Genomic DNA, 10893 nt, shown 5'->3' with positions numbered 1-10893 from the left:
CCTCAATTATGGTGCAGTATTCATGTCATAGGCCTACATATTCTTCATTTGTATCTTTATTTGTATGTGTATGTCGTATGTCATAGCTTACATAGGTGTCAGGAATGTATTTTAATAAATAAATAAATATAACACTGTGCAAAGTTTTGTAACCTTGAAGTTTCGTTTCACTATTGACCGGCAAGCACATGGCACGGGTAATGGGAAGTTTCGCCCCTCCATACTGAAGTCTATAACATTTCTGATTCCTGATTTGTCTGCTGCGCGAAGGCGGAGTCTCCAAGTGTAGTAGACTAATATGTGTGCGCAACGCTGAACGGTAACCACTGTGGCAACCTTGTGAACCAAGTCTCTCCACAGCGCTGGGCTTCAGGATGTTCTTTTTTTCGCTGATAACAGAAATGTTCTGAATTTGGGCTACCTGGCCTCCTCAGAGAAGGTCGGCATTTGCATATTAATTCATTTCAAGATGAGACGTTAATACAACAACCCGTGGTGGATTGTTAGGCAGCATCCGATTATTGAATAAGCATTTGTTGGCTGCAGCTGTATGCGACGGGAGACAACGTGCCAGAGGTGACTGCATCTCATCGCAGCATTTATTGATAGATCAAGGGGGACTGATGACAATAACAATTTCAGATAGTATTTCATTGTGGTCGTCTACAATACATACAGGTTATCTACCTCGAGAAATGCGTGCTTGCAGAACGCAATAGCAGAAGATGGAACAACAATGACTTTTTTCATATAGATCTCAGAAAGATATAGCCTATAGCCCATGTGTATGCTTAGCATAAAGCAGGTCCCTCTTATTGGACTTCTCATTCACTAGTGCGTAAAATGGGCAACAGTTTTTCTAACATAGCTGCTTTTCAGTCCCTGCATATTGTAATGCTGGGTTTAGATTCTGCCGGTAAAACGACTGTCCTGTACCGCCTGAAATTCAACGAATTTGTGAACACTGTTCCCACAATCGGATTTAACACCGAGAGGATAAAACTGAGTAACGGTACCGCCAAAGGGATTAGTTGTCATTTTTGGGACGTCGGGGGACAGGAGAAGCTAAGACCGTTATGGAAATCGTACAGTAGGTGCACAGATGGCATTATTTACGTAGTGGACTCAGTGGACGTGGACAGACTCGAGGAAGCCAAAACAGAACTGCACAAAGTTACCAAATTCGCAGAAAACCAAGGGACTCCACTACTGGTGATAGCCAATAAGCAGGACTTGCCCAAGTCTCTACCCGTCCATGAGATTGAGAAGCAACTGGCGCTGCATGAGCTGAGCCCTTCTACCACTTACCATGTCCAGCCTGCATGTGCCATCATAGGTGAAGGGCTCCATGAAGGCATGGAGAAACTGTATGAAATGATTGTGAAACGAAGGAAATCATTGAAACAAAAGAAAAAGAGATAAAGACTCATTACTGAGAAGTTGACCGCTATCTTCTGAGCTGCCTGCTACTGTACCATGACTTTTACTATAGTAGGCACGTCAGGTGATTCTTGTTATGCAGACTGTTACACTCGCAGTGGTTTATTACGATACACTGTATAGCTTTGGGCTTATTGGTGAAGTTAGTCACTTTTAGCCGTGCTGTTACATTCAATCACACAGAGGGAGGAAAATAAAAACTTGCCTCTTGCTATCAGAAATGTACTTGACAGGCTGGTACCTGTTTGTTGCTGCGTCACAGTATTTTCTTGTCAATACTTTTCTTCTCCTGAAGAGTGAATGGCCTACACAGCACTTTTTGACAGACTGGAGTAGCCCACATTATTCCCTGATTGGAATGAACGTCATTAATCAATATCAATGTGCTTATAATTTTATTTTTCCACTTTGCACGCTCTGTTTATGTTACTAACACATTTTGAGATAGACCGTCCATTTCGTTCTAATATTTCCTCTACTCCTTTGATAACTGGGCAAACAATGCTGTTTTATAGTAGAATACAATATCCTATATTGGGTGTAAGGTGTCTTTCAAATAAAGCAGGCTATTCATATTTTGAACGTTTGTTTTATGACTGATGCCCATTCTACTCAATGCAGTGTCAATAAGTGCGGATGAAGATTTAGTCTGAAGTGCATTACTGTGGCTTGGAAACACATGACATTCCGAAAGGAGGCTAATAATTAGTAGGACAAGCTTTTGTCATTATTGTTATGTCGCCAGATTGACTTTAGATGCAGTATAACTTTAGCTAGCTAGCTAAGATTGAGGGGAGAGTGCAACGTTTTTGCTAGCTAACATTAGCATTGTTACCTATTTCTGACAAACGTTGCTATTTCACGGCAACATTGCCATCTCTCTCAGTAAACTTGACGACATCATAATGATGGCAACGTTGTTTTCTACTAATTATTTGTCTTCTTCAGCAATATCATCATATTTCCAGGCCACTATAGTGTAATTTTTATGAAACAGTCATTAGCCCTGTTCAGAAAGTCTGACACTGCGATCCAAATACTTAAAAGACACACCCTAGTCCACTTACTTTCGGTTGCTTTGCAAAAATAAATGTAGAAATCTATATTATTCAATTATTGCACCCACAATAGAAATCAGTTCTATTTGTGACTAAGATCGTGCTGCAAGTCCTGCTTCTCCCATCTCCTCACTGGTTTATAGAAGCAGGTGCCATCTCGTCATTGGTTATACCCACGTGGGTGACTGAAAGGGCGGTAATGCACCCAGTTTATGAAAGTTGCCAATAGCAATATAGAATCCAGAGAAGAAAAGGCCTGGAAGGAGGAGAGATGACTAGAAACGATTCGGTTGACCGGTTTATGTGTGGATTAATTGTTGGAGTAGAGAACCATGTGCATTTCAGGTAAAACAATGTTTATATCCCAGGACAAATTAGCTAGCAACAGCAAGCAATCCAAATAGGACAAATTAGCTAACAAGTGCAAGCTAGCTAGCTAAATTGCCATAAATGTTTTATGCTCTTCGACCTGTCCCCAAATTAATGTAATTGGTTCAGAGTTTGTTTTGATATGTTAACCTACGTGTCGTAATCACATTTGGTATGAGGGGACAAAATAAATGTATACACGATGGCGCACGCGCGCAGCTGGTTTGGGTTCCGTGTTACATGCTGACCACACCGCTCGCGTTGCGTGCACGAGCGTCGCAAAATAAACTTAAACATACAGTTGAAGTCAGAAGTTACATACACCTTAGCTGAATACATTTAACCTCTATGGGCTAGGTGGGACGCTAGCGTGCCACCCGTGGTGCACTCCATCAACAGCAGGTGCATTTCAAGAGCGGCAAATTTGAATCCAAATAAATGTCAAAATTCAAATTTTTCAAACATACAACTATTTTACACCCTTTGAAAGATAAACATCTCCTTAATCTAACCACGTTTTACGATTTCAAAAAGGTTTTACGGCGAAAGCATAAATTTAGAGTATGTTAGGACAGTACATTTACAAGAGTTGTGTGTAATGTTTTGTCAATTCAAAGACAGCGTCACCAAAACCATAAAACCAGCTAAAATGATGCACTAACCTTTTACAATCTCCATCAGATGACACTCCTAGGACATTATGTTAGACAATGCATGCATTTTTAGTTCTATCAAGTTCATATTTATATCCAAAAACAGCGTTTTACTATGGCATTGATGTTGAGGAAATCGTTTCCCTCCAATAACCGGCAGTCAAGTCAGCGTCACAAATTAAATAATTAAAATTAGAAAACATTGGTAAAATATTATATTGTCATTTAAAGAATTATAGATTTACATCTCTTGAACGCAATCAACTTGCCAGATTTAAAAATAACCTTACTGGGAAATCACACTTTGCAATAATCTGAACACTGCGCCCAGAAAAATACGCGTTGCGATACAAACTAGACGTCATGTTGGGGAGATCTAAAATCGAAAATACTATGTAAATAATCCATTACCTTTGATTCTCTTCATCAGATGTCACTTCCAGGTATCACAGGTCCATAACGAATGTAGTTTTGTTCAAAAAAGCTCATCATTTATGTCCAAAAATCTCCGTCTTGTTAGCACATGATCTAAGCCAGCCGGACTTCTCGTCATGAACGAGGGGAAAAAATATATTTACGTTCGTTCAAACATGTCAAACGTTGTATAGCATAAATCATTAGGGCCTTTTTAACCAGAACATGAATAATATTCAAGGTGGACGAATGCATACTCTTTTATAACGTATTGGAACGAGGGTACCCAACATGAACTCGCGCGCCAGGTGTCTAATGGGCCATCATCGTTCCATGGCTCTTGTTCGGTCAGATCTCCCTCCAGAAGACTCAAAACACTTTGTAAAGGCTGGTGACATCTAGTGGAAGCAATAGGAAGTGCCAAAATATTCCTCAGCCCCTGTGTTTTTCAATGGGATAGGTTTAAAGGTAATACAACACATCAGGTATCCACTTCCTGTCAGAAAATGTCTCAGGGTTTTGCCTGCCAAATGAGTTCTGTTATACTCACAGACACCATTCAAACAGTTTTAGAAAATTTAGGGTGTTTTCTATCCATATGTAATAAGTATATGCATATTCTAGTTACTGGGTAGGAGTGGTAACCTGATTAAATCGGGTATGTTTTTTTATCCAGCCGTGTCAATACTGCCCCCTAGCCCTAACAGGTTTTAAACTCCGTTTATCACAATTCCCTGACCTCAATCCGATAGAAAACTTGTGGGCAGACCTGAAAAAGCGTGTGCGAGCAAGGAGGCCTACAAACCTGACTCAGTTACATCAGCTCTGTCAGGAGGAATGGGCCAAAATTCACCCAACTTTTTGTGGGAAGCTTGTGGAAGGCTACCCGAAACGTTTGACCCAAGTTAAACAATTTAAAGGCAATGCTACCAAATACTAATTGAGTGAATGTAAACTTCTGACCCACTGGGAATGTGATGAAAGAAATAAAAGCTGAAATAAATAATTCTCTATTATTCTGACATTTCACATTCTTAAAATGAAGTGGTGATCCTAACTGACCTAAGTCAGGGAATCTTTACTAGGATTAAATGTCAGGAATTGTGAAAAACTGAGTTTAAATGTATTCAGCTAAGGTGCATGTAAACTTCTGACTTCGACTGTATTTATTGTAAGTAGACATGCACTTGTAATTGACTGTAGCCCATATAAAGCAACCACAAGCTACCGGTGGCTGAAAACGCAATCATTGTGGGATGAACGAGTATCGAATTTCCGGCCAAGGGTTGTCCATTTAAAAATCATTCCTTCCTCCCTCGCCCCTTGCCCTGCAAGCGTATACTCGTCAGAAGTCATGATACGTCGGCAGAAGTGTCCACTTAATTTCTGGCCTGAAGAGATAGGGTGTGTCTATTAAGTGTTTGGACCGCAGACTGAGCATTAAATAAGTCTGACATCAATATGTTGCAGTATCTTTAGAACGTTGATAACAATGGTAACGATGTGACCGAGTGACGGAGGTGCAACCCATGAGACATTATGGTTGCGGTCCAAACACTTTTTTGGTCCAAACACTTTTTTAAATGGACAACCCTTGGCCGGAAATTCGTCACTCGGTCATCCCGCGATGATTGTGTTTTCATATAATGATTGTGTTTTCATATATGCCATACAGTCAATTTTGAGTGCATGTCTACCTATATTAAATATAATTATTAATATACGCTTACTGTATGATAGCTAGCAAATTAATTAGCTAACTGATGTTAGCCTGCCTATTGTAGCTGGAACTTCTGAAGAAGGAAAATGTTTTATTTCTACAATTTCTAAAAGATAACCAACCAAAACATATGTACTTTTTACGAGACGTGCTTGTGCCTTCATGTGCATTAGTAGCACAATTTCAAACTTATTTGCATTAACTTTTACTTACACTTTTGGACTTCTCCATTGATGTTGTTTTTTGGTTTTCGCTGACTTTTCTTAGCAGATGTGCAATCGTCGCGAATTGAATTATGGGGAGTTTCAGGCCCCGGAGTGAACATAATTGTACACTCGCAAAGCCAACAAAACGAGGGCGAGGGGCTTAAGTTGCAAACTTCCCTTGCTTGGGTAATCATTTGGACCACCCGCCAAGATGGCGACGGGGATTCTCCCAAGGGCATAAGGCGAGGGCAAGTGGACGAGGGTGTGTCTTCTAAGTGTTGGGACCGTGAACTATGTGTTCTCACTTCAATAGCATGATACTTACCCCTGTTCTTGTTTCTACTTCCTCGTTTACATTGGTAGTAGTTAAATTAAGGTTAAAAAAACGATATATATATATATATATATATATATATATATATATATATATATATATATATATAAATAATTATTGGTAGAATAATAACTAGCCAACAATAGAAAAATCAAACTGTAAGACACATTCATTTTTTTTTTCGAAATTAAAATGTTTGTTAACAAAACTTGTACACTTTTATTTACTTCCCTGAGAGGTATTGACACTTAATGGTATGCTAGTAAGTGTGTGGAGGTAATTTTATTTTACTGAGTAATTTAAATGTGGAGATTGTCGGCTGATTGTCCAATGCAGATAGATTTGCATTGAAACTGTTTTTTTTCTGAGTATATCTATGCAACTGTGTTGTGACAGGATATCTTTTTAGTAGTAGGTAGAATATTTAAAAAGTGAAGAGGTATACAAAATAAATCATTAATTCTTACATTTTAAAACTGCTTGTACAGTGTGACAAAAATGTGTGCGCACAGTCACGTACAGAGGCCAACGATTTTTTATTTATTTTACCTTTATTTAACTAGGCAAGTCAGTTAAGAACAAATTCTCATTTACAATGACGGCCTACACCGGCCAAACCCGGACGACGCTGGGCCAATTGTGCACCGCCCTATGGGACTCCCAATCACAACCGGTTGTGATACAACCTGGATTCAAACCAGGTTGTCTGTAGTGATGCCTGTAGCACTGAGATGACCGCTGTGCCACTCAGGAGCCGGTGATGATGGGATGTCCCAGACCAGTTCATGCTAACCAACCACACACTTTACCTTTCAAAGAAAGGGGAGTTTAAAAGGAGGGACACAAAAATATATCACACCGTGATTTTAGTATTTATTATTTTCAGTATTATACAATAAACCGAATACTAAACTATTCATTATTAAAACAGTAAATTGCCGTAAGTTGCAATGGACTCTGGTTTTAGGCATAACTGGTAAATTATACAAAAAATGCCAAAGAACAGTAGTTGTTTAACAGTAAATTACTGTAAAGACGTGCTGTATTTCGAATGGTCCTGTAATTTCACTCCACAGAATACAGTACCCTACTGTATTTTCGGAGCGCCTAAAACCTTTTGGCTCATTAACATATTTTGAGGCGTGCCTTGTAAGAGGGTGCGTGTATTGCACCCGTTAGTGAGAGTGATGTTCCCATTTCATTGATATGTGGTACTGTAGTAGTGTACCAACAATTACATGTGTATTGGGGATAGATTGGAGTGTCAGTAAGTAATGATTGAGTATTTGCCATGTCCTTTGGTCTGTTTTGCACTGTAGTCATTGCTAGTTTGGAAGCCTTTGATAAGTCCTCTAAAAATGCAAGTGATATAAAAGACCAGATATTCATAAATATTTTATATATATTTTGGCCAGTTTATTAGGTACACCACCCTGTTCACGAAAATGGTTCACTCCTACAGACAATGAGTCACGTGACCGTGGCTTGCTATATAAAGCAGGCATTGAGGCATTCAGTTACTGTTCGATTGAATGTTAGAATGGGCAAAACGAGTGACCTAAGCGACTTTGAGCATGGTATGATCATCGGTGCGCTGGAGTGTGCAAAGCTGTCATCAAGGCAAAAGATGGCTACTTTGAAGAATCTATAATATAATATATATTTTGATTTGTTTAACACTTTTTTGGTTACTACATGATTCCATGTGTTATTCCATAGTTTTGATGTCTTCATTATTATTCTAAAATGTAGACAATCGTAAAAATAAAGAAATACCCTTGACTGAGTAGGTGTGTCCAAACTTTTGACTGGTACTGTATATTTAAGCAATAAGGCATGAGGGTGTGTGTATATGGCCAATATACCACGGCTAAGGGATGTTCTTAGGCACAACGCAACGTGGAGATCCTGGATACAGCCCTTTGCCGTGGTATATTGTCCATATACCACAAACCCCCGAGGTGCCTTATTGCTATTATAAACTTTTTACCAACGTAATTAGAGCAGTAAAAATAAATGTTTTGTCATACCTGTGACATACCACGGCTGTCAGCCAATCAGCATTCAGGGATCGAACCACCCAATTTCTAAATATATATATTAATATCATTATCTGTCACGCCTGCACCCGCTCCCTCTCTCTGGCGCTCGAGGACGCCAGGCTGCCCATCATTACGCACACCTGTCACCATCATTACGCGTATCAGCGCTTCATTGGACTCACCTGGACTTCTTCACTTTGTTTGATTGCCCACTCTATATCTGTCTGCTCCTCAGTTTGTTCCCCGTGCCAGCATTAATGTCATTTTGTTTCCCCTGGAAAGATGCTGTCTGTGTTCTGATTCATGTCCGTTATTTATTAAATGTTTACTCCCTGTACTTGCTTCTCATATCCCAGTGTCTGTCCTCACAATTATCAGTACCATTATCCTCACAAGGTGAGGTATTGAAAGGTATTGAAAACAGGGTTGTCAATCAATTTAACCTATATGAAATAAATAATACAAATACTGAGCTATATTGTATTCTTAAAAAAAGGGGGAAATTACATTTTTTTATACAAATTATTTTATTGCTCAGAGAAAGATTTTTTTGAACAGGTAATAAAAAAAAATCTTGAAAAGATAACGGTTAAATTTACTGGCACCCCTGTTTTCAATATATATAAATATATATTCAATATAATGAGCCTTTTTCAAAAATATTTTATGTGAAGACATTGGGAGGGATCTTAGACCATTTCTCCATACATAATCTTTCCAGATTCTTGATATCCTTTATCGTCGCTGTCTGATGAAAACCTTGTAACTCAATTTGTGCAAAATGTTGCATGTATTGAAAGCAGTAACTCTCCTCAATGTACTCTGATCATTTAATGACTCTAGGACCAAGACAATGTATGAAAAATAGCTTCTTCAGTTTGGTAATTTTATGTTTGTAAAATGTGGCCATTTTTTCAATTTCCTGAAAAGTTTCTGTTTTAGAGATGAGGTTGTCATCAGACAGAGACAATATTTTACAGTAGGTATGAGAGGCGTCGCTGGAGGCCCCGGGCTGAGAGGCGTCTCTGGAGGCCCCGGGCTGAGGGGCGTCGCTGGAGGCTCCGGGCTGAGGAGCGTCGCTGGAGGCTCTGGGCTGAGGAGCGTCGCTGGAGGCCTCCTGCATGGAGCTGGGACCGGTCTCCCCGGACTGGGGAGACTTACAGAAGACTGGGTGCGCAGAGCAGGCACGGGGCACACTGGGCCGTGGAGGCGCACCAGCGGTCTGGAACTCAGGGCTGGCACACCCCGTCCTGGCTGAGTGGTCACTGTAGCCCGGCACGGGTGGAGCACTGCCACAGGGCGAACTGGGCTGTGCTGGAGAGTGAGGGCTGCTGTGTGTAGAGCAGGCGCAGGGTAAGCTGGACCGAGGAGACGCACTGGTGGCCAGATGCGCTGCACCGGCGCACTTCTCCCTGGCTGGCGGCCAACTCTCTCCCGGCAACGCTGCGGAGCCCTTATTGACCGCACCGAACTGTGCGTGCGTATGGGCTACACCGTGCGCATTTCTGCATATCTTGGTGCTCTTTTGGTCACCCGCTCCCCACGGTAAGCACGGGGAGTTGGCTCAGGACTCCACCCTGACTCTGCCCAACTCCCCATGTGCCCCCTCAAAAAATTTTTGGGGCTGCCTCTCGCACTTGCCTTTGGGCCTATACAGCGCCTCATAGTAGCGCCGCTCTGCCTTTGCTGCCTCCAGTTCCTCCTTCGGTCGCCGGTACTCCCCAGCCTGCCTCCAGGGTCCTTTCCTGTCTAAGATCTCCTCCCTGTCCACGACTCCAAATATTTCTCCTGCTGCTCCTTCTTCCGATGCTTGGTCCTTTTTTGGTGGGTGGTTCTGTCACAGGTGTCGATGAAGGGGGACCAAAACGCAGCGGGTAAAGTGCTCATCTTCTTTTATTATTTAAATAAAGTGAACACTTAAACAAAAATAACAAACCGACAATAAACAGTTCCGTAAGGCACATAGGCTATACCGAAAACAACCACCCACAAAAACACAGGAAAAACAGGCTGCCTAAGTATGGCTTCCAATCAGAGACAATGAAAGACACCTGCCTCTGAATGGAAGCCATACCTGGCCACACATAGAAAAAGAAACATAGAAATAGAAAACTAGAACCAAAATCCCCTAGAACCAAAACCCCAAAACACACAAAACAAACACCCTCTGCCACGCCCTGACCATACTACAATTACAAATGACCCCTTTACTGGTCAGGACGTGACAGGGATCCAATCATTTTGACCCCCATTTTTCTAAAGATTTTTTTATTACTTGTTATACAAAAACTCTTTCTCTGAGCAATTGTATTAATATAGTAAAAAAAAAAAATGCATACAATAAAGCTGAGTATTTGTGTTATTTATTTTATACAGTCTTTTTTGCTCATCTTTATCAAGGGATCCAATAATTCCGTATATACAGTGCATTCGGTAAGTATTTAGACCCCTTGACCTTTTCCACATTTAGTTACGTTACAGCCTTATTCTAAAATGGATTAAAAAAATGTTTTTAAAATCCTCATCAATCTACACACAATAACCCATGAGGACAAAGTCAAAACAGGTTTTTATAAAAAATATCCTAATTTATACAAATTAAAACAGAAATACCTTATTTATATAAGTATTCAGACCCTTTGCCATGACACTCAAAA

The 10893-nt window shown here is 40.5% G+C and overlaps 1 protein-coding gene across 1 annotated transcript; it reads left to right on the top strand.

The window, feature by feature from the left end:
- Positions 1–313: 313 nt before the first annotated feature.
- arl4ca (ADP-ribosylation factor-like 4Ca) lies at positions 314–2022 on the top strand. Its single transcript, XM_014151594.2, has one exon. The coding sequence runs from the start codon at positions 844–846 to the stop codon at positions 1420–1422; it is 579 nt and encodes a 192-aa protein (XP_014007069.1). The 5' UTR covers positions 314–843; the 3' UTR covers positions 1423–2022.
- Positions 2023–10893: the final 8871 nt, after the last annotated feature.

Source organism: Salmo salar, chromosome ssa17 (genome assembly GCF_905237065.1).
Source record: "Salmo salar chromosome ssa17, Ssal_v3.1, whole genome shotgun sequence".
NCBI lineage: Eukaryota > Metazoa > Chordata > Actinopteri > Salmoniformes > Salmonidae > Salmo > Salmo salar.
This window is presented reverse-complemented; position numbering and strand designations above follow the sequence as displayed.